The sequence below is a fragment of the Pleurodeles waltl genome, chromosome 5 (genome assembly GCF_031143425.1).
Source record: "Pleurodeles waltl isolate 20211129_DDA chromosome 5, aPleWal1.hap1.20221129, whole genome shotgun sequence".
In the NCBI taxonomy this organism is placed as follows: Eukaryota; Metazoa; Chordata; class Amphibia; order Caudata; family Salamandridae; genus Pleurodeles; species Pleurodeles waltl.
This window is the reverse complement of record NC_090444.1, coordinates 241,946,463-241,971,303: the sequence shown is the minus strand read 5'-3', so window position 1 is coordinate 241,971,303 and position 24,841 is coordinate 241,946,463. Positions and strand designations below refer to the sequence as shown.

Sequence of the window (24,841 nt, the reverse complement as noted above, 5' to 3'; positions counted from 1 at the left end):
TATTGTGGTGGAACGGGCAACAGTTCCTAGAGTAGAAGTGGTGAAGTATGTGGCTAGATTGAAAGATCGCCACTTTCCAGATCACATTCCTCCCACTCCCAATAAAGACTTGCCCACAAAGAAATGTAGAGTATGTGCCCGGAGATCAATACGGAGGGAGAGCCGGATGTACTGGCCTGAATGCCCTTCAAAGCCCGGGCTGTGCGTGCCCGGCTGTTTTAGAAGTTACCACACAAGGAAAAAAAATTGGGAAATACTGTGAGCGTAAACTGTCTATTTTATATTTTCATATGTTCAGTTTCACGGTTGGCATTACGGTCATGTATTTAGTTAGAGCTTTAGTGTTTGTAGTTTTGTACTTATTTTATAATTAGTTAGTGGTTTCTTTGTTTATAAACAAAAAAAAAAGTGATGGCGTGCGTGGGGTGGCGCTTGGCTGGCGGTGTGCTTGGGGTGGCGCTTGGCTGGCGGTGTGCTTGGGGTGGCGCTTGGCTGGCGGTATGGGCGGGGTGGCGCTTGGCTAGCGGTGCAAGCCAAATGCCAGTCCACACACTCATCAGCTGGTGTGATTGCTGTATCAGGCATGTGGGTGTATGAAAGTGATGGGCCCTTGACTGGCTCTGCCTGTCGATGCGAGTGTTGTAATGTGCCGGGCCCGTGGCTGGCGGCGTGAATGGTCTTGTGCATGTCATGTGTGAAAGGTGTGTGAAGGGACTGTAAAGCGGTTGGTGCTTTGCCATGGCTTTACAGTTCACGAGCTGTGAGTCATTGGTTCATTTTTTTGGCCTTTCAGTTATTACCAGTGCATTTCACTTTTGTGAAATCTCTTGTTAATAAAATTTGATCTACTGAACCATCACTCACCCTTGTGCCTAATCCAACCAGTATGCTTGGTACAAATGACAAAACCTGCTCCGCTGAAATCAGGCGTCGCAGCACACTTGTGACATGCTAGGTGTCTCAGGTGGGACCCCGATGATGAAGCATGCCACCAACTTGGTTGGTGGGTGAGGGGTCTTTTTCACATAACCTAAGTGCGTTTCTTTTCACAATTTTAGTGTTTGGCACATCACAGACGTATGTGGACACATCAAAATGATGTATTACAAAACTACCTGTGTTTGGGGGGGGGGGGGGGAAGGGGGCACCTATGTTTTTGGTCCTGGGTGCGGCCTTCATCTAGGGAAACCTACCAGACCCAGACATTTTTTTAAACTAGACACCCCAAGGAGTCCAGGGAGGTGTGGCTTGCGTGGCTCCCCCAACATTTTCTTACCCAGACTCCTCTGCAAACCTCAAAATTTGCTTTAAAAAGCATATTTTCCTGACTTTTGTTTGTACGATCACCGCTCCAGCACAAAATTCCTACTCCCCAGTGTTCCCCTCAGTCTCCCAAGTAAAATGACACCTCACTTGTGTGGGTCCCCAAAGCAGTCAGCCTAAAGATGTATAAAAGAAGAATATGTGCTTATCAACTCCCTGTGCTATCCCCATAATCTCTACAAGTTTGTGGCCTTTTTCTGTTGCAGGCACCTGGCCCACCCTACACAAGTGAGGTATCATTTTTTATCGGAAGACTTGGGGGAACGCTGGGTGGAAGGAAATTTGTGGCTCCTCTCAGATTCCAGAACTTTGTCACCGAAATGTGAGGAAAACGTGTTTTTTTAGCCACATTTTGAGGTTTGCAAAGGATTCTGGGTAACAGAACCTGGTCAGAGCCCCACAAGTCACCGCATCTTGGATTCCCCTAGGTCTCTAGTTTTAAAAAATGCACAGGTTTGGTAGGTTTCCCTAGGTGCCGGCTGAGCTAGGGGCCAAAATCTACAGGTAGGCACTTTGCAAAAAACACCTCTGTTTTCTGTCAAAAAATGGGATGTGTCCACGTTGTGTTTTGGGGCATTTCCTGTTGCGGGCGCTAGGCCTACCTACACAAGTGAGGAATCATTTTTATCGGGAGACTTGGGGGAACATAGAATAGCAAAACAAGTGTTATTGCCCCTTGTTTTTCTCTACATTTTTTCCTTCCAAATATAAGAGTGTGTGTAAAAAAAGACGTCTATTTGAGAAATGCCCTGTAATTCACATGCTAGTATGGGCACCCCAGAATTCAGAGATGTGCAAATAACCACTGCTCCTCCACACCTTATCTTGTGCCCATTTTGGAAATGCAAAGGTTTTGATAGCTATTTTTCACTCTTTATATTTCAGCAAATGAATTGCTGTATACCCGGTATAGAATGAAAACCCACTGCAGGGTGCAGCTCATTTATTGGCTCTGGGTACCTAGGGTTCTTGATGAAACTAAAAGCCCTATATATTCCTGCAACCAGACGAGTCCAGCAGACGTAACAGTATATTGCTTTCAAAAATCTGACATTGCAGGAAAAAGTTACAGAGTAGAACGTAGAGAAAAATTGCTGTTTTGTTACCTCAATTTCAATATTATTATTTTTTCAGTTGTTATTTTCTGTAGGAAACCCTTGTAGGATCTACACAAATTACCCCTTGCTGAATTCAGAATTTTGTCTAGGTTTAGGTTTCTGGGATCCAGCAGTGATTTCACGCCCCTTTCTGTCACTGACTGGAAGGAGGCTGAAAGCACAAAAAAATCGTAAAAATGGGGATGTCCCAGTAAAATGCAAAAATTGTGTTGAAAAATTGGGTTTTCTGATTCAAGTCTGCCTGTTCCTGAAGGCTGGGAAGCTGGTGATTTTAGCACTGCAAACCCTTTGTTGATGCCATTTTTAGGGAAAAAAAACACAAGCCTTCTTCTGCAGCCCCCTTTTCCCATTTTTTTTTTTTTTTAAAAACGAAATGTTCACTGTATTTTGGCTAATTTCTTGGCCTCCTTCAGGGTAACCCACAAAGTCTGGGTACCTCTAGAATCCCTAGGATGTTGAAAAAAAGGACGCAAATTTGGCGTGGGTAGCTTATGTGGACAAAAAGTTATGAGGGCCTAAGCGAGAACTATTCCAAATAGGAAAAAAAAGGCCTGGCACCGGAGGGGAAAAGGCCTGGCAGCAAAGGGGTTAAAAGAGAACTTTTATCCTCAAAGAACAGGAACTATATCAAAATGTAAGGACTTCCAACGATGCAAACATATAGTAAACTTAAAATTGGTCTCTGGTTCCAGTGCAACAGAGGCCACCACTGCATGCATGTGAAAGTGCCCCTCTATCCTGTCAACCAATCAAGAATAAGCAACTCCAGGGCTGGTGCACTGCTCTCCTCGCTGACTGTAAACCCAGCAATTTAGGGAAAATCACAGGTGTAAAGGCCTGACTGGTGAGGCGACTGTCGCTGGACTTACTGTGTATATTACTGAAGCCCTGCAAGTGGGACAAACATACCCCATCCATCAGGAGCCAGTACACAGCCTGGAATGGGCGATTTCCAAATCTCCAACTCTTTCTAAGCACGGATATTCTACATGCCACGTAACAATTCTCCTGCCATTTACAGTCAGCAATTTATATTCAGGGCACTAAGTTCAATAAACCATATCAAAATGCATTACCGATTTACCCTGTATAATTTAGTGCACTTTTTACTGTAATATTCATTTTAAAATACGCTTTGACGTCTTTATCCACCTCATTAATTTTATTACATTTTTTAAGGATAATAAAAAAAACATTGGGGGTTTTGCACAGTTTGTTTTATCGCGCGTGCTTTGTAAAATAACTTAAAAAAAATAGAATGAAAGCGTCCTTACTGCTTTGGAAAAGTCCAAACATCCAACGCCGCGCTCGAACGTCCCCAGACCAATAACTTGCAGTGTGGACAGGCTGACGGAGTCCCAGACCCGCACGTGGGGCTGCAGAGGCTGTAGAAAGCGGAGAGGAGTTAAAAACAATGTCCTGCAATCCCGCGGACCACCTGCATCAACGCACATTGCCCCCAACTAATGACGCTACCTTTCTACTTTTAATTTAATCCACTGCAACGAAACTGGAGTAAATGCTTTCCTTGACAGCACAATATTATCACCAATAACCAGTCACCACTGAATTAACCACGAACCTTGGGTTCCAGAGGAGCTTACAGCGCTTTATCACCTCGGCAAGGGAGCACTATATAAATGCAATTACAATGCGATTGTCAGGCATTATTATAGAAATAACACTACTCGACAGTGACTGCTTGTTTTTTTCGTCTAAAGGCAACCAGAAAGATGCTGTGTTATTACACCCAGGAGCACTGGAAAAACTGGCAGGAAGGGCAACAAGGAACAGCCTGGTAACAGCATGAGCTCAGCAAGTGTGGCACACACCAGCATTTCAAATGTGCTCAGAATATTCATATCAACAGGGGAAATGATGGGAGGAAATGTGGTCTAGCGCCCAAGATACTGGCGTTAGGTCCTTGGCACTCGAAAAGTTGATGGTAGAAAAAATGAATTAATCGACTTGTGCCACAACATGTGAAAATAACAAAAGTCAACTGCGCATTATATTGTCGAATACTGTCCCTATTACACGTCCCAACCCCTTCTTCCTACCTCATCCACATCACATCATAGTTTTGCCAACCTGGACACAACCCGAACGGATGCACCATGATTTTCTGTGTAAAGTGCTTCAGGTTAAATATATTCCTGCTACAATAAAAGTGCTGGCTGTGCAATCATCTGCATGGAGTTAGGCCCACAATGTACCACCCCTTTACAAGCTCTTTTTTTTTTTTAATCAGCTCCTCTTTCGTTCTTAATAAGCTATTATTTATACAGTGATTTTTAGCAAATATCTTTAGATACAATTAATATTACACAATCAAAGCTGTTACTCATTTTATCAAGCCTGAAAGGTTGAAAGGCTGATTCAACCTTGCTGTGCATCAAACCTGCGAGGTGCAAACCACACAGAGAAAGCAGAGTACACTCAACTCGCTAAGATATCTTGTCACCATCCGCATCATTTCTGCTTTAACTTTCCATCAAAAAGAGGCTTGTCTCATGCAAATACACCAGGATCTTCAAATTGCAAAACAAAGCCCTGTTAAAGGAAATTTGTGAGGCCACAGTGGTTTGCACTAGTCACATATCCGTCAAAGCTTAAAATGCTATATTAGGAAGACAATTTATTAACTGTAACAAAAGAATATCTGTGTTAAAAGCAGTAACCTCTTAGATAGCGACATAAAATAAACATCTGACATCTGTATGTTACAAGATGTGCTCAGCAGGAGGCACGTCAGCCCTCAATGCTCCTTTGATTCAAAACAGACTAGACCAAACACAGATCTCTCCATCAAATGTGATAGGCTCAAGAATTATCTTGCCATTATTATTATAATTAGTACAAGATGTAGTGGGCACACGAAGATCTTTGGAGCAGGTGTCTTAACACAACATATTTTTTTTTAAATGCAGACTATGCAACTAATTGGGCAGCAGTGATTTACTGCAATATTTATCCTTCTTGAGAATTTCCTTGTTTCAGAGTTTTAAAAAAAAGTATAAACTGAGTCCTAGATTTTGCTTCGGTGTGCGTCACTTTTTTGGCTCGACCCCGACACAAAATCTAATTTGTTAAATCTTGTAATGTGTTTAGATGTACTCAGGAGAGACATGCTAAAGGTGTGAGGTCTTAAGATCTGATGTCAATTCTTGTAAGGTCATGGGCTGGCTGGGATGCCACTTCCTGTGACGCCACATGCGATGTCACATGTGATGTCACCCGCATACTGCCTAACTTGGTTAGTACCCAGACTTCGTGTATTTAGGACTTGTGCCCTGGTTCAGCCCTTGAAATAGATGATGTGCTGCCCTAGCTATACCATTAATGGTGTGAAAATGCACGTCGAATGTTTGCACCAGACCTTCTCTTACAGGTTGGAGACGTGCTTCATAAAACCCGAATGATAAACATGGCACAGATCTACAAAGTTACGTAAATGAAGTCTTGTTGTGACCTACAATGGGCTGGCAAGATCTAAATAGAACTGTCGAGGCCTAAAAAGCACTCGAGAACGTCAAATTAGCTAAACGATCCTAGTCTCTCGACCTACTTCATAAGTATCACTTAACCCATCTATACGGAGATTTCGAAGTAACATATAACAAGGTACGAAAAACACGCATCGCAGTTAAATATTAAACTTGGAATGAAAAAAAAAAGCGTGCAGGCTTTAGAAATACATTTAAAGGCCCCTTTAAGGCTGAGAAGAAAAAGTAAGCGTAGCGATGAAGCTGTAAAACGTGCCCTAGAGGTCTATCCGGCATTGTTTACACTGCAGAGAACCGGAAGCTGCGAGGCTGCAGCTACGTGTGCAGAGCTTGCAAGGTCGGCGCCCAGGACCTCCGCTTTACCACAGTGTTTGCTCTAAGGAGAGACGACCTCTCCAGAGGCCTCTTTAAATGACTTCCAAATTCCACACGTGTGTGTGAAAAGGATGCTCAAGAATGTGCTGGTGTCATGGCTGCCCGAAGCTCTTACTCACCCTTCCATCTTTGTCCACTCCTGCGATCTGTCCGGTGGCAATCCGTATTTTGTCCGGGTGGATCGCTAGACTAGGGGGAAAAAAGCACCAAAAATGTTATTATACCATCCAAGGTCATTTCAAAGAGACAACAAACTATTTAGCACACACATCAGTGATCTACAGCTAAAAATGCAACTTTAGTCCCTAACCCTAACTTTGAGAAGTTCATGTGAGATAATGGTGCATTACAGCCCGTGGTGGGGGCCATACTGGCTGTGGCGGAGAGTTAAAAGCCTGAGTAGGTGGCGAGAGCCTATAGCTTTGGGAGAGGGACTTTATCGAATGATGTAGCCTAAAGCAACAGGTGAGCGAAGCACTCGCTGGGGCCGAATATACTAATGAAATGGGAAGACACACCCCGACACTCCAATGTTTTTAATGGAGGTCACAACTGTCCCATGTTTTAATATGAATATAAAGACAATAACTCAAGTGAGCAAATATCCTTGCAAGTGACACAAAACAGCAACGAACCTAGAGCCCACAACTGGATTTTTATGATGCTGTGTTTTTTTTTTTTTCCTCAAGCAAATTAGAAAAAAGAGAACGAGGGACATATGAAATGGGCAGCTGCCCTTGAAAGCCACATTACCAGTACATGTCACTTTATTCTGTATTGTTTGAGTGAACATCAGTGGGAACAGGTTTTACTTGGGTATTAGTTTTTGCGAAAGTGACAGATTTGGCAACTTCACTAGGTTCGTCACTTTCACAAAAAATGACATTTAGACAACTTACAGCAAACATGGTCTGCGGAAGAATATAATCAAGGTAGTTTTCGCATTTTTTTCTTTCAAAGCAATTTTCGCAGGATTGTCCTCTTATTGTTTTGTAAACCTCACCAAATTTGCCGCATTGTCAAAAATTAAAAAAGATCCCTTCGGAGTTGGCAAAAGGTAAGCTTTGCAAATTTTGAACCTGTTACAATTTTCCGCAAGTCTAGTTATCCCCATTTTCAGTTTAAATGTGACAAGTTACCATTAAGGATATTTTTGGACATAGTATATTTGAAAATATTTTTGATGATACATAATATGTCAAGTCTTCCCAATGTTTTTTTTTATTTCAATAATCTCATTTTAATGAAAAATACTTGGGTTTAAACACTTCCCCGTGTGTCTGAAATGAACCATCTCGGGTTTGCTAGATGTACCTTTAAAGAAGTTAATAGGAAGAGTTAAGATTTGTTTATGCAAAGTCGTGAACAACTGTTTCAGAGCCCCACTCACAATCTTATGAAATTATATTTGATAAAGTTTAAAAATAAACAATTTCGTCCCCATCTTGTTATAATTACTGTTTATATCACATTTAGCTAACAGTAATACAAACCTGAACTTTTCGCACAGGATGTTACCTATACATTTCCGGGTTTCAAGTCACTTTAGGACATTGGTAACTTGCAACGATTACTCTATATATTTTAGAAAACAATTTGCAGCTTCTGCTGACAGGTCAATTACCAGCAGCGTCTGTGCTCGTCTTAGCCCTCTGCACTGCATTACTGTGAGTGCACATGCATAATTCATCAAACAAAACACAGCAAAACAATATAAAGCAGTCAGGCAAAGGACCATGCATGTTAAACATAAGGCTTGGAAGCTCATACTGACCATTTAACACAGTCCGTGTGGCCGAGGTAGTGCCTCTGCGTTCGCTCATCATAGTTGAATAACACCACTACCGACGCTATGAAATACACTATTTCGCCAGTGGGGAGGAGGTAGACATTGGCTCGACAATCCCTCCCACGATATCCATATCTTAACACCAGTCAAGGTTTACAACAGTATATTTTATGGATTTATTTAGAAACGGAAAAAAGTCTTTTGTCATTGAACTGTTCTCAAATGATGCTTTTGGAATTGCGTGCAGGACGAGAGATGTGCACATCACAAGAGCAGAAGTGGAGTCCAATATTACATTTTAACTTCGCTGAACTCCAACTCAATGTTTTACAGCTATTAAGTTGTATTTCTGTCATGAATCAGAAAATATAGTTGTTTTTGCTACCCTGTGACATTATTACAATCTGATAATGCATCACCTAGACGCCAATGATAGTACTGGTGGGGTGCAAATTAAGCGCACGTAATAACCTTTACCGCACACAAACCCCTCCAGTACTGTTCAATTACGAGTCAAACCTCTGGGAACGGTGAATAACTGTACGGACAGGGGGTAAATGTGTGAGGGGCTATGTGTGAGGTGCTTTCTGTGAGGGGCGGGAGCGTGGAATAAGGTAGGTAGAGAGGGCAGGGCAATAACCGTTCTGGTAGTGGCCAGCCCCCCTTATCAGAAGAGAAGCTTGGGTGGGGGAAGTTCCGAGCCCTGACTTGTTTTTGTTGACGCCTCAAATCGATTTTACCTGCCAGAATTTCGCGCTGGTAAGATTGGGCCTGGTGATCCTGCACCCAAGAAAACCGGGAGCGGGGACACCTGGACAGTCGATCGAGTAAAGCAAAAGTTCACATGGAAATCCTGCTCTTCCCAACTCGTAATCAGGGCCCTGCAATACAATGGCCTTTATCATGCACAGTAGTTTCACTAACCTATGAATCAAAAGAACAGTGATTACATGGGCATAAAAACACAGCATGCAGTTATTACTATGGCATGTTCAACTTGTTTAAGCTATCTGCGTGCAAAGGTTTTTAAAAGCACGTCTACCTTTTATTTGCCTGTGCAAAGGTTTTACCAACAATAAAAGTTAATTTTCACCACACTACAATAGAATATGTCTCTACCAGATATATCGTTACCGAAGGTAACTAACTTGTACATCTGACAGAGACTTCTAGTTGCAGATTCCTTACCTTAGAATAGATACCAAAGCAATGCCATCCTCAGAGGTGGGCTGCAAACCAAGATGGTACTAGAAAGTCCAGCAGGACCGAACGACCAAAGTAGCCGTCCTGACGGGCCTAACTGTCCAGGCAGTAATGTTTAGTGTATGTGTGCAAGGATGCCCACATAGATGCCTGGCAGATATCCAAGACAGGAACTCCACGTGCTAACGCAGTGGAAGCAGCAGTCGCTCTGGTGGAATGAGCGCACAAACCCTCAGGGGATTGCTTCTTGGCCAAAGCGTAGCACATCTTGATGCAAAGAAGTACCCATCGATAGATGGTACTTTTTGCACCACCTTCCCTTTCTACGCACCCACATATCCAACAAAGAGTTGATCATCCACCCGGAAACATTTAGTACAACTGAGATAGTATGCCAACGCTCTTTTTGGGACCAGACGGTGGAGTCTCTCCTCCTCATGAGAAGGATGTGGAGGTGTGTAAAAAATAGGCAAGGTGATGGACTGGCCTACATGAGAAGTAAGGAAGCCTTAGTGCGTAACACCACTTTGTCAGGGTGCACAGACAAGTATGGGGGCTTTGAAGAAAGAGCCTGAAGCTCACTCACTCTGTGAGAAGAAGTGATGGCAACAAGAAAAACAGTCTTGAAAGTAAGGAGCCGCAATGGACAACTGTGCATCAACTCAGAGGGAGTACACATTAAGAAAGTAAGCACAAGATTGAGGTCCCACTGAGGTACAATAAATGGAGTGGGAGGAAACAAATGGGTGATGCCCTTAAGGAACTGACTGACAATAGGAGTCTTAAAGAGTGAAGGCTGATCAGGCAACCTAAGAAAGGCCGAAATAGCCGATAAATAACCTTTAAGGGTGCCCAAAGCAGAGCCCTGCTGGGCTAAAGAAAGAATTAACAAAAGAACCTCAGAAAGAGGAGCAGAGAGGGGAGCAACAGATTTGTTGGTACATCATGCCACAAATTTATGCCCAAGACAGGCGAATACCGTTTTGGTAGAGGGACGCCTGGCTGCCAAGATAACATCACTGACTTCAGGTGGAAGGTCAAAAGCAGTCAACCTCCACCTCTCAATCTCCACGCATGAAGGAGGAGATTGGACAGGTTCGGGTGGAGAACCGTCTCCTGCTGTTGCGACAGAAGATCCTCCCGAAGAGGCAGTCTGAGTGGAGGATCGGTGGTCATGCTCAATAGCTCTGGATACCACACTCTCCATGCCCAGTCAGGAGCTACCAAAATAACTTGGGCCCGGTTGTTCCTGATCTTCTTGAAAACTCTGGGCAGAAGTGGTATAGGTGGAAAGGAGGCCGGAGTTCCACTCAAGACGAAAAGCATCTCCAAGCGTGTGCCACCTTGGAAACTCCAACGTGCAAAACAGCTGACATTGCTTGTTCTCTGCGGAGGCAAACAGATCTAACCAAGGCTCTCCACCCTGCTGAAAGAGACCTTGCACCACCTCCAGATGGAGATGCCATTTGTGATCAGCTATGCAGTGACGGCTGAGTTAGTCTGCTCTGGCATTCAGAAAGCCTGCCAGATGTTGAACCAAAAGGGTAATGTCCTGATGTGCCAGCCATGCCCAGAGGCGTAGTGCCTCCGGACAAAGGGTCCAGGGCCCTACTTCAACCTGTTTGTTGCAGTACCACATGGTGGTAGGGTTGTCCGTGAACACTTACACGACTTTCCCTTTGAGAGAGGGAAGAAATGCTTTCAACGCAAACCTGATCGCCCAGAGCTTCAGAAGATTGATATGGAGCCCAGACTATGCCCGAGACCAGAGGCCTCTGATCTCCGCCTCTCCCATGTGGCTGCCCCATTCCTTAAGTGACAAATCCGTCACTATGGATAGATCTGGCTGGGGAAGGGAGAGGGGTCTGCAATTGACCCAATGCGAATTGCAAAGCCACCACTGCAGGTCTTTCGCAGTCCCCTCCGAGATCTGGACCATGTCGGAGAGATTTCCCCGATGCTGGGCTCACTGGAACTTCAAGTCCCACAGCAGAGCCCACATATGCTATCTGGCATGTGTCACTAGCAGGATGCAGGAGGACCTGAGGCCCAGTAGCCTCAGAGTCAGTCTCACAAAACCCAAGACAGAGGCTGAAAGATCTGAATCATAGCCTGAATATCCTGTCCAGAACAGCTCAGATGAAAAAGAGCATCTGAGAGGGAGTCAGGTGAGACTTCAGCACGTTTATAGTGAACAGCAGTGTGTGCAGGAGATTTGCCGTAGTCTGAAAGTGGGAGACAACTTTCTGGAGCGAGTCCGCCTTGAACAGCCAGTCGTTGAGGTAGGAGAGGACTGAAACCCCCAACCTGCACAGATGACCTGCAACCACCGCCATCACTTTCATGAACATCCGAGGGGCCCTGGTAAGGCCGAAGGGGAGCATGGTAAATTGAAAGTACTCGTGACCTACCATAAATCATAGGCAACATCTGTGTGCAGGCAGGGTGGGAATATGGAAATAAGCGTCCTGCAAGTCCAACGCTACCATCCAGTCTCCTGGGTCCAAGGCAGACAGGACCTGAGCCAGGGTGAGCCTTTGGAATTTCTCCTTCTTGAGGAAGAGATTAAGGTCCCGAAGGTCTAGGATAGGAAGTAAGCCCTTTTCTTTTTTGGCCACCAGAAATTAGCGGGAATAACAACCACAACCTACTTCTGGCGCAGGGACCCACTCTACGGCTTCATTGGCCAAGAGAGCAGCAACTTCCAGGCAGAGAAGTGCCAAATGATCCTCCGGAATACGGCTGACTGATGAAGGCAGGCTGGTGGGGCAGATTCGAAGGGAAGGTAGTAGCCCCTTCGAACGATCTGCAAAACCCACCTGTCCGTAGTGATGGATTCCCAGTGGGGCAGGTGATGGCGAATCCTGCCGCCATTTGGCCCGGAGTGAGAGGACGGACTAGGAGGGTTTGGAGGCTCCAGCAGGGGAAGGGATGTACTTGGCAGACCTCTGGTTCCCTGTCCCAAGACCAGGTGGGATTCCATGTCCCCGGCCACACAGCGGCTGAACAGCATGGGTGGCACGGTGGCTGGGTTAGGAACATGACAGGGAGCTTCCATGGCCACGAAAGGGGTGAAAAGTGGACTGTTGGGGGTGAGGGGCAGTGGCAAGTCCGAGGGACCGAGCCGTAGCCTGGGAGTCCTTGAACTTCTCCAAAGCTAAGTCCGCCTTGTCTCCGAAGAGACTGGAGCCATCAAAGGGCATGTCCATAAGAGTCTGTTGGACATCCCTTGAAAAAAACAGATGTACATAACCAGGCGTGGTGCCTCAAGGCCACCGTTGTCGCAACCGATCTACCTAGAGAGTCTGTTGTTTCCAGCCTACATCTGATAGTGAACTTTGCCACGTCTCTCCCATTGGTGACAGCTTGGGAGACCATAGCACGGGCCCCCTCCGGTATCTGCGGCAGAACTTGTGCGACCGTATCGCACAAAGAGTGGGTATAGCAGCCCAAAAGGCATGCATTGTTCACTGACCGCAGCGCGTGACTGGAGGAAGAAAACCAATTCGTCCCAAATTGTTCCAGCCTTTTTGACTCGCAATCCGGGGGTGTGGGTGGGAATACGCCCAAGGATGAGGATACCTGGATGACAAGGCTCTCAGGGATGGGGTGTTGGGACAGGGATTTTAGGGTCATTTGGGGCAGGCCGATGGCGGCGTACGATAGTCCTGTTCACAGGAGTCTGTGTGTTGGGTCTGGACCAAGTACCCAAAAGGATATCGGTGAGGGCTTCACTAAATGGAAGAAGAGACTCAGATGTGGAAGCCCCTGGTTGAAGCACCTCCGTCAGGAGATGAGACCTGACCTGAACAGTAGGCAGCTCAAGGCGGAGGAGCTCAGTTGCCCTACTGACCACCATGTAATAAGTTGCTCCCCCTGCCATAGCCACGGTAGGAGGAGAAAGCATGCCAGCATCTGGAGAGGTATCCAGACCACTGGCCTCAACCAACTCCCATGCCCAGTCCGAGTTAGGGTCATCCTGGTATTCATAAGGGTCTAGGGACCCCTCCAATCCTTCCCCGAATTCGTACCCATAAGTAAAAGGGTCAGAATCCAACCATAGAATGAGACGGCATCCACCATCGCTGGTCCGACTCAGTCTCGTCGGGGATGAGGATCGGGTCGACGTCGATGATGGGCACCACCGACCTCTGGAGCATCAACAATCGAACTGGCGCCAGAGAAGATTTTAATGGTAGGACTGACACCGGTGCGGATCAGAGAGCGAATCCAGAGGGGACCTCAGCGGCTGGAGCCACCGGCGCAGAACCCGAACGCCACTCAACCAAACCCCTTGGGCCTGAAGCCACCTTATTGGGGGTGGGGTGGGGGTATGCCCAAAAATGAGGCACATGGCCTCATAAAACTCCTTTAATTGGGCATTGGTCGCCCCGGCTCCTGGAAACTCAGGGATGCACGGAGCAGACCCAGAAGCAGGCTCAGAAGATGGAGGCCTCGAGCACCGACGCTCCTCTTGCGTTGCATCAGCTGAGTGACGGGGTGAAGTCGAAGGATGACTGGATCTCTTCAACTTTTTCTTACCTTGACCGGAAGACTTTGAAGAAGAAGAATGGTGGTGGCTCTGCAACCGGTCTCGAGACCTTCCCCTTGAGCAAGACCTACGCAGAGTCGAGCGCTGGGCCGCCATAAGCTTGAGGGACCGCTCCCTCAAGGCCTTGGAGAACGACTTTGGGTCGTGGTCGTGCTCCAGGCACCACAAACAGACCTGATGCGGTTCGATCACTGACATCATGCGGTGACAGTCCTCGCAAGCTTTGAAGCCGGTCTTCAGTGACATCCCTGGACGCATCCAAAAACTCACCAAAAAGTCAACAAAAGAGTTGACGTCAGTCAAAACGCGACCAAGGGTAACTCTCTCTGGATCAGTGCATGGCGTGAAAAGAAAAGAACGGACGTCACTGTGGTGAGGCAGCGTCTATGTACTACTCCCAACGTCATCATGGCGAATATGACCCCAACGACGCTCGTGGAGTCTACAGACGCCACCTACCAATGGGCAAGGGTGTTGCTCGAAGAAAAAATCTCTGGAACAAGTCTGACGCCTGAGGGGAAATTCTAAGGCAAGGAATCGGCAACTAGAAATCTGTATCAGGTATCTATAAATAGCGGGTAATTTAATTTTGCAGGATGCACATCCCATTTGTAAAAAGAGTTTAGGGATGCAAGCGAGAACGACTTATCAACAGTTTCCTAGCTAGTGTCATAAGACCAAACCTTCAATGCAACACTTTAAAGTCGTGGTATGCTGCTGGGCAAGATAGAGTTCATTTGAGAAAAAAGTTGATCACATCACCCCACAACTAAGGGAGCAATGTTAGCTTCCCTTTGCGGAGAAGAGAATGAAATTCAAATTCTGCTGCCTCACATATAAAGTAATTCAATTAAATCAACCAGCATCTTACATACCTGCTAACTGCCTTGAGTGGACAGAAAATACTCTTCAGTAAAACACCCTATATGTCCAACTACCAAAACCAAATACCTCCCCACCACTTAAGTCACAAAATCACATGTACGTGTTACTTTCTGATATCTTTTATATCATATTAACTTTTATATTGACTAATCTATTCTGTTTAATATTACCTGCTAAGCAGAGTACTCCCTAAACTGAAGTGTGACACTACAGAAAACCATTAAACACAAATATAGCAGGCATGTGACAGTCAGGTGGGACTGGCCAATGACTCATTTTTAAATATTTAAATGTTTCCATTTAGGGCAAGTGTTTCGCTCATTGATCTACTTCTTGTACAGTTTTCTAAAACATCTCTCGAGTAGAAAATCCTACCATTGTGTTCTCTCAACAAAGGCGTAGTCCTACCTCTAGAATACACTGTAAAAATGCATTGGAAAATTAAATTGAGTATTGATTCTATATTCCTTCGAGTCCGAAAAGTGAAACCAAGTACTGTAGAAGATTTGATATACGTGAATAAAGCCTACATTTCATTAGTGAAGGGCAGAGAAAAACAAAAAGGTTTAGTGCAGCATCAGACTGCCGACATACAATGCATACTAATAAAATCCATAAATCGTTTCATTGTTATGGGTAGCAAAGCTTTATGAACCAGGTTGGACAATACAAGCAGAGAAACATTTAAGGAAAAATAAACACGTAATGTGCTGAAGTCTTTTTTAAAGTTTAAAAGTGTGATTCTCGAAATTACCATATATTGTTAAGCACTGTGGAAAGCCATTAAGAATCAGAACTTACCAACATTTTTCTTGCAATAGTGCCAATTCTTTTTTATTAATTTAAAAGTATACTAGCTTTGCACTAAAACCAGCCCTGCAGTACAATGCAGTGCATTTCATACTAATAATGTTTGTGTTTCACTGGTAGGTACTTTAGGTCTCAAGACGTGAGTTTGGAAAGAGAAGCCACATATGTGTGACTGATTGTTCCGCAGTGAGTGACCTGCTGAAATAATGAAATAAAAGCAGCTTCAACAACCGTGCTTGTGAAGGGAACACTAATTAGTGTTAATGGCGAAACAAACATGGCAAGGAAGGAATCATTTAATACACCCTGTATGAAATACATTTAATTAAAATATCTCTTTCTTCCTGTAGACAAAAGCCTTCTGCTCAGTCCACCAAACGGGGATGTATCAATTACCTGGACAACTCTGGATCCGTATCAGCCAGAAACTTTACACTGGTTAAACACCGACAAGGTAAGCCACAGGTGGTGGATCCCATGGCCACTGCAGGAAATCCCTAGAAAATTCCACGGCCACACATTCGTATCTTTAAGTGGCCCGGGCTATATTTATAATAAAAAAGTTAAAAAAATAAAAAGTCCCAATAGTGTTGTTGATCTCATGAGGGTTTCAAAGAGCACATATATATAGATTTTCTGAAATAACCATTGGCCGAATATGCTTTACAATTATATTTGTATTTTGGAGTAGTAAAGGTGAAAGGTTTGAATAGCGGCCACCAGCTTGCACTAGTCTTGCCTGTCTCCGGGTGCAGTACTGCGATTGTCCGTTTGAGCAGAAGAGAAAAACTTAAGTCATTAGAACTTTCCATTTCTCTAACACCACTGAAAGTATGACTTATGAATCCTATAGCATGAGGTGCTATGTTAGGGCGCAGACAAGACTTGGAGGTCAGGAATATAAAAGGCTGGGAAGCAAGATGAGATCAAGAATGGGTGCAACGGGTCTTGAAATCTTTACGAGAAGCTGGAACTGAGAAACAAATGTAAACCTGTGGAATTCTGGTTTGCCGGAAAATTCAGATTAGGTCCAGATCCAAAATCTATAGAGAAAATCTTTAAAAAAAAAAAAAAACTTTCACCTTCAAAACTCCACACTTGCAAGAATTCCATTGTTGAGGATTATACTCCAAATAGAATGTTTGCATACAAATCAATTCCACTTCCTGCATGATTTAATAAGAGGTGAAGCCATGGCAGGACAAAGCATCAAAAAGAAATGCAAATGAACACAAATCAAAACCAGAAGGTGTTTATACAAAACACAAAGCAAAACAGTTCTAAAAACTTGACAGAGAAGAAAAGAACAAACACTCCCAGGAAAAAAAGTATCAGCTCTTTAGGCATGGACATTTCCCAACTCCCTTAAAAATAAAGTTTGCCCCCCAGCGTGTACTACTTGAAGTTAATGACGCAGATGCTGAGCGCCAGTGCTAGTCTAAGACTGTAGGCACCCCATAAGGAGAACAGAACATTAGAAACCACCAGGTCTTCTAGGGATGAGGAGTGCTGGCACTATTGGGATTCGCCAGATTTTTCTCCAAACACAGAGGCAGTGCCCACTGCAGAATAAGTAAAGACAATTACACCCCGAATTTGCATGAGTGAAATACTAGTCAATTACACTTTTGAAGATGTGCTTTTACAGACCAAGACCCATTATTTCTGTTCTCTACTAGGCACATTTCCCATCTTCACCATTTAGACCCATTCTACATGTAGAAAGTTAACAGATTGTTTAAATGCAACTGAAATGTACAAAGGGTGGGATCGAGACAATTATGTGGTGGTAGAAAGCGAATGCACGATACGTGGCACAAACTGCAGCTTCTCAGTGTTGTTGCGCGGAGAAAGGATACACCCACTCCAGTTTTAACTTCTCAGGAGGTAGTTCTGTCCTAATGTCATCATAGTTTTCCACATCAGAAGGAATGAACATTGTGATTGGTCGACCTCGCATGAACATCTTAATGTACTCTCCCTCTGTTCAAAATAAAATACATGGTTTATGAACAGTTTAGCTGAAGTTGCAACAACAGATGATGACATTGTAAAAGTGGGATCGTCATTTAATATTTCAGTACATCGCGGTAAAATGAAAGATCTGAGCAAAATAAGTATTAGACAATTTTGTCGACTTTCCCCCCCCCCCACCCCCATTCAGTTTGATTTTTTTAGCGTTCAGCAGACACCGAAGGAGTTCAAAATGAACGTGCTTTGCAAGTGTCTGACCTTCCTCCAACCCCTTAAACAAGTGACATGTAAAAATGTTTTTCAAGAACATGGGAATATGCGTGTGATCCAGTTCAACGCCACTGACATTATCAACCCCAGAAGGACAAAGACCTAATTCGGGTCTACTGCTGCCAAGATTAGATCCTGCGACCTGCCATCAGTTCACACTTGATGATCTACCTACGCATTGAGCATTATGCCATTTTGCCCCAAACAAACTATACATCGTCTTAATTTAAATTTTTAGAAATTCCAGCATTGATACTTCAACCACGGGTGCTTCTGATACTTGTCACTAAACACTGCCTCAAAATACACAAATACAATAATCAAGGCCTGCTTATGACCCATCAATGGAAAGATGCAGATATACACCTAAATTCAAACCTGCGCATACTTCTTGAAATAATGCCCTTCATACTGATTCTTACTAAAAGTCTTATACATTTTCTTTATTTTTTAATTATTTCTTTTACCAGTGCAACGAATCAAGAGTTTTAATTCCTTAGGACTGGAGGACAAGACCCTTGCATCCTCTGCTCTGCACCCTTAGTGTGGGGGACATATAGGTTGGGAAGTGGGTAGGGACTTGCAGCATGTCTCGGAAGTACATTTACCCAGTCCTCCGGGGAATTCCGGAGTCAGACTGACATTGTCAGAAACAAGGATATTAGGGTAGCCCATGCACAGTCATGCAGTGGCTACTCTGGGGAACAAGTACGGACAAAAACAATTTATTTTTCTTCCTGTGGTGTAATACATTCAGAACTATTTTATCTATGGCATAAGTCCACCAAGCGTTCCGATACGGATGAAAATGGCCCTAGAAGAGTGGCTGGCTATCATACTAACGAGGAATGGGCAAAAACAGTGATCATATGAGGACCACATTGACACTGCAATCAATCCACAAAGTGATGGTGTTGGCCCATTCCTGTCCTGGGCATAGGTCCACTTACACAAGTGGGATACTGCTCTAATGTAGATAAGTGAGGAATACAGGATAAGACTTCTACCGTTAAATGGAAGCACCAGAGCTTTTCTGCACATAAATGAAACTCAAAGTACCCATACTTTGCCATTTGCGGGGCTTTTCTTTGTCCACTTTAAGCATGAAACATATAAAGATAGATTTATAAGATGTTTATCTAGTTTGTTAAATTGTAAACAGTAACAGGCAAGTTACACAGCTTCCTAAGGCTTTATGTTTTTATTAGTAGCAGTGCTGGTTACACAACCAAATATTTCTAGGTTCAGAACATTGTCCTATCTGTGGTGTGAATCAGTGTCAAGGGGCAGCTGGAAACATTCTGTGTGCTGTTCCCAAGGCAAGTCTCACTTAGAGATTCCTTTTGCTTCGATTGGAGCTCAGGACTCCTGTACCCTTTCCTGTCTCTGCTTCCCCTGCACAGAGTTCTGAAGAAGATCAGGAAAGTCCAGGCTAAGTCATCAAGTTGCCCTGGAGTAAGGGGAGGAGTGTGGAACTTCTGGCCATGAGCATCTGTCCTCCGATCTGGCTGCCTCTTCTGGTGGATCTCCTATCACAGCAGCAGGATCGCTTCGGCGTGCGAGCCTGTGAAACTTACCCTTCCAATTGTTGAGATTTAGTAGCAACAGTTGATGTCTTTTTATCCTCCTACCGAAACAGTTGGTGTTTAACTGGCAGAAAAGCATCCTTCCACCAAAACCATTTGCGTGGGATGCTGAGAAAAGTTTGTAGCATGGTGTTTTTCCCACAACATTCAGCTTCTACAGGCACAGTTAGCTGACCATGTTTTATTCTCTTTCTTCAACCAGCAAAGGCTTCCTATGGCAACAGTTAAAAGGTTACTTATCAGCCTCTCCATGTCTACCTGATCAGCCATCTTTTTTTTCCTATTGTGATGACTTTCTTAAAAGAGGTGACTAGTATTTTCCGGCTAATATCTTTTGTAATGCCTCTGTGGCACATTACTTTGGTTCTCACCTTTCTCATCTGCGCCCCATTGAAACAAATCACAGTTGTACCCTATGCCTACTGATACTAAAATCAACTTTCATCATTGCGATGATTTCAGTTTGTCATTTGAGTTACATGCACTCCCTGCCCAGCAGCTACATAGTACTCATGTACTCAGGATGAGGGCGGCATTTCTGCTTAAGGTTGTCATGCCTTTCTATATCGTCACCCTGCCAGGCTTCTTTGGCACGGCTCACACTTCTAAAAAGGATGAAAGACTACATCAGCTTGACCTACAGAACTCCAAACTTTTACATCAACCACACCAAAGAGTACTGGATGGACGATCAGCTCTTTGTAGGGTTCTGTGACCCAAAAAAGGGGAAAGCTATTCAGAGAAAACATCTTAAGAAAGACTGCCTTGTGTATCAAGATCTGTTATGGACTGACAAGGAAACAGCCTCCAGACAGCCTACATTGCTTATTCCGCCAGAGCAAAAAGCTGCTGGAGCGTGAAGTGGCAATCTCAAAAACTTGCAGGCTCCTACTGTGGGATCACTCCACACTTTCTCTAAGTTCCTCTGTCTGGATAACCAGGGTGGGAAGAGTAGCACTTTCATGTTTGATCCTGCAGGATTTCCTGATCTGAGCCTTTCCACAGACCCACTACCCTGGTTGTGCTCCTCTGGTATCTATTCACAAGGTGTGGAATTTGTGGCTAGAAGTATCTATCTGTAGATTAAGCTACTTATCAATCGAACCAACCACTGAGCCCCCCCACCCCCCCCCCCAACGGTCTGTGGAATGGACTATTCTCATCCATAGTAACAAGCTTCCAATTTAGAAACCTGCACTCTGGCAAAGTCTGATTACTGAAGGCTCTGAGTCAGAACTGACATCCCGCAAAAGGAGAGTTCCTCAACATGCACATGAGATGGATAATGACCTCAACCTCTACAAACTATCAACAAATAAAAATTTCAAATGAAACTAATTTATTTTCCCCTTATCGTCACATCTGGGGCAGGAACGACCAGATGCAGTGCTGCAGGATGCCAGCTAGCGACAAGCAACATAATTGCTGAGAAAATAAATAATTAAAAGTTGTTTATGTTGTGATGTATATTGAATTAATAAACATAAAACAACTATTAATGGTTTATCAAATCTAAAACAAACATTATAACCTTTTTCTAATATTTATAGTCCAGTTAGATAGTAAGATAGAATGCAAAAGAAAAAACAACGGCGAAACCTATTGGCTTGGCCAGTGCTTGTTTATTTCTAGTATGGCAAACACCGGAGGCACCAAGTACAGTGCCTAAAACAATGGTGATTGTCAGCTTGTCTGCAAGTTGTCTCTTATTAACAAACCACAGTAGATGTTTTTGAACTGTAAAGGGAAATAAGCTTTGGAAATATAAACATTTACAATAGAGTTAAATGGAGGCTAAAAAGAAAAAATAAGCCTTTTAAAAATATCAAACATTCCAAACTAGATTTTTTTTATAATGATCAAACCTCACAATTCCATTCCATTATAATATTGTCCAATATTGCTATGAAGGGATTCCAATAACACCATAAAGCACACGGTCAGTGGTTTGTAAATATCACCAGAACCCGAACAAGGCAATACAGAGCCATATGACCTATAAAAGTATTTTTATATTTCACGTTTAACATGACAAATGTGTTTTCTGCAAATTGTATTATAATATTTAACTTTCCTTTCATGAATGAAGTGTTGATTAAACAAATTACATGGTTAGGGACCAGAGGGTTTATGCAATTCTGGGGCTGCAGTCTTTAATTCTATATTTATTGTATCTACCACATTATTTGCTATATCTGCAAATGTCATTACAAATGTTGTTCATAGATAAAAAAAAAATACCAGAGAGTGGCCTGGGGACACTGAGCAGTTGTGGATATACTTATGCATAGGCAATGTTGCCACATCGTGGTGTTGCTCATAATTGCTCATCAACAAGACATTTAAATACACAAGATTACAGACACATACAAAAGAAGACATTATGTGTCACATCTAGAAACAACGAAGGACTGCCACCAAAACATATCTAAGAATAAAGATAGATGGTTTTGTACAAATTTAAAAGTCTGTTCAACAAAGATATATGGAATAGTATCAGCAAGCCAAGTTTGACACTTGCAGCTTTCCTTGTGACTTCTGCTTAACTGTGGTCTGAACCGCATTAATTTCACACAACTCTGGTTTGTGAAATAAGTGTAGCTTTTAGGAAGTTTGGGAATCTAAGTCCGATTTGAGGTACTCAATTACCACACCTTCTGGAACATGATAACAATCTCAAAGCTACAACAAAGTAGCCGGTTGTAGCTTTTTATAGTTTAATTTATTAATATAAGCATTTACGTTACCTATTTTAAAAGGCGATTATTTCACTCCTCTGAATCAGATGTAGGTCATCTAACTGGATCATTGAGAAAGCTCACTAATAACATCTAAATTAAAAATCATTGATCATGATACATGCGAAGAGGTTATGAATTTAAAAGACTGAAGTGAGATTCCCTGGTGTAAGGACAGAGTCAATGGTTCTACATCTATTTGTTATTTAGAAAAAATTGGGGTAGGGCCTTCCAGGTAATCCTGGTACCATCTGCCGGACCGCCATTACGACGCAGTAATAAAAAAAGAACCCAACAACAACAAAAGAGCCTGATCCGGCTACTCTCTCTGCTACCCCTTAAGGGCGGGTGAGTTTGGAGGATGGTGTAGAGAGGAAGTATGGGTCGGATAATCAAAGGAGAGGTGCTGCCTCCCTCAGAATGGAAGGGGTTTATAAAAGGGATAAAGTAGTCAAAAGGACTGGGAGGCAAAGGCTAGGAATACGTACGAAGAAAAGAAAAAAAACATCTGATCCCCTTCCCCTGCAAAGGAATAAAAAGCTAAACAAAATGGGCACTGAATCTTACTTTGTTCCTAAGAAATAGAACATAAAGGACACAGCACAAGGGAGATAGGAGGCTGCAGAATGCACCCGAGAGGAATGCTCACAGAAAAAAGGCACCGAACACTATGTACCTGAGGATAGAACAATGAGTCTTTATAATTAACATGAACTGGCAAAGCAGAGCCAGGGAGGTGTGTCGTTTGGACAGATTTTATACTTCTCTGCCACGATACTGCACCTACTTCATTATGGGCCAGCGTAAAGCACTCTGTCCATTCTGTAATCTCTCTTTGGGCTTCAAACCACGCCCATGTCACGTCAGTCACTTACATTGGTTCGTGGGCTTGCCTTTTAAAATCTGCTTGCTTTCATTTGTGAAAGACATGCATACGTCATGCCTTTTCCGGTGTTTAGCCCACCTACACAGCACTGGTAAACTACTAAAAACATACGAGGCTCAATGTTTTCAGCCTGGGGTCCAGACTACTTTATCTGTTTATTTTCCATGCAGCGCGATCGCGCTGCATTCATTTTTTCTTTACAACACTAATGGCTCTAACTCGAGCAAATGCAGGACCCGTTGCATTGAAAATGCTTGTTTTTATCTGGTCAGTGCTATATTGAGTGTACATTTCACGGAGAGCATGCATTTTGCTCACACTTGATACCATCATGACAGAGTCCAGCACTTTTGGAGGAGGGTAGATGTAGAGAGGTTGTGGTTTTGTATGACATAATACCTCTGGCTGCAAGATACCACTTCAGCATTGAAGAGGCCTGTGAAGCCAACACATAATGATGACTCTTCATTCTTTGTGTTCCTCTCTGGCAAATGCTTCCTCTGAGTCTGGGGCTCATCCCTCACTATGAGGGTATTTTATTGTAGTTCCTCCAAACGTAACACTAAGCCCACAACTGAATGGCACAAGAAGCCCTTGCGCACTTTAGTTAGTAGAGCTCTTGTGCAACCTGCCCCAATATATGAAATCAAGTCTACAATATAAAAAGGGAAATGTGTAAGTTTGTCATTTACTCATTTGTTGATGTGAAAGATTTTTGCTTAAAAGTTTTTTTTTTGTTTTTCTTAAAAAAGCTCCTCAGAAGGCACGGCAAACTAGGACGATGCTCTGCTGAACAAGCATGAGAACACCAGTTCCATTACCCCTGCAGTTCCTGAATCACCCCTTTCCCACCCGGAGGGGCCATTCTCCCTGTCCCTTTGCATATTTTTCTCTGGTGAGACCAAGACCGGACTACAGATTATCCTCAGCGCAGACGGTATTACGCTCGATGTTTCAACACGTGTGCACACGACGATGCTTTCTGAATAACTGAATACGGCTATAAAAAGCCAGTCTACAAAAATTGTAAAAAAAAAAAAAATCCTCCACAACACAAAATAACTAACTGGAAATCATGGTTTAAATTGCTTGTTATTCCATTCAGATGTTCGAAATTATGAAGCTATAATTATTCCCTCTCTGTGTTCAATTAGAATATATGTAAATGAATATCCTTTCATTCTCATCCTGTCCAAATCTGTAAAAAATAAAATAAAAAAAATCCTAGGTAAACAGTGCTTGGGGCACTAACCATATTAATGCACAGCTCTTTGAAAACTGCAACATTAAAGGCACGGTTTCAAACTGTTTTCAAACGCATCACCCGAAGGCAGAAGCCATGTAAGATAAAAGATTGGAGACTGACTTAATTATGTTCAAAACATTTAATACTACATATTTGTCGTATTCTCAAACATTTTTAATCATAATGTGCTGTGAAGGATGAGTGCCAAAAGAACCAGTCATTCAGAGAACAATTAGAGTGAGCTAACCGAGGTTCATACACTCGGGCTACCAGGACTGATATACGAGCGTGGTCACCAGCGCACGTGGCACTGAAGTTTAAAAGTGGACTCGGCAACTGAGTTACAGGAGTGGGGCCGCACTCAAGAATATCCTTAAGTTGCACAGTGTGGGGCCAAGTGCAGTTATGGGGACGAGGCTATGTAGGCGCTCCACACAAAACCTACTTGGTTGGATTCAAGTCCCCTGGAGGGGCTGGGGTCCCCCTTGAGCTCTTTCCAACGAAAACCTTCTTTCAATATATATTTTTTTGCTTTCCACTTGTAGTTTGGGGTCCAGGGTGTGGTTTGGGAGGGGGTTTG

General features: G+C 43.5%; 1 protein-coding gene across 8 annotated transcripts in view; it reads right to left on the bottom strand.

Moving 5' to 3' along the window:
* EML4 (EMAP like 4) overlaps nucleotides 1-24,841 on the bottom strand; it is a 636,979-nt gene that overhangs the window by 143,636 nt on the left and 468,502 nt on the right. For all 8 annotated transcript variants that reach the window (XM_069233976.1, XM_069233980.1, XM_069233975.1 and 5 more), the window contains 4 exons: nucleotides 17,421-17,544; nucleotides 8,097-8,246; nucleotides 6,442-6,511; nucleotides 3,716-3,826 (listed from right to left, as the gene is read on the bottom strand). In XM_069233976.1, the coding sequence (XP_069090077.1) occupies nucleotides 3,716-3,826; nucleotides 6,442-6,511; nucleotides 8,097-8,246; nucleotides 17,421-17,544 (455 nt within the window). The remainder of the gene's footprint in view (nucleotides 1-3,715; nucleotides 3,827-6,441; nucleotides 6,512-8,096; nucleotides 8,247-17,420; nucleotides 17,545-24,841) is intronic.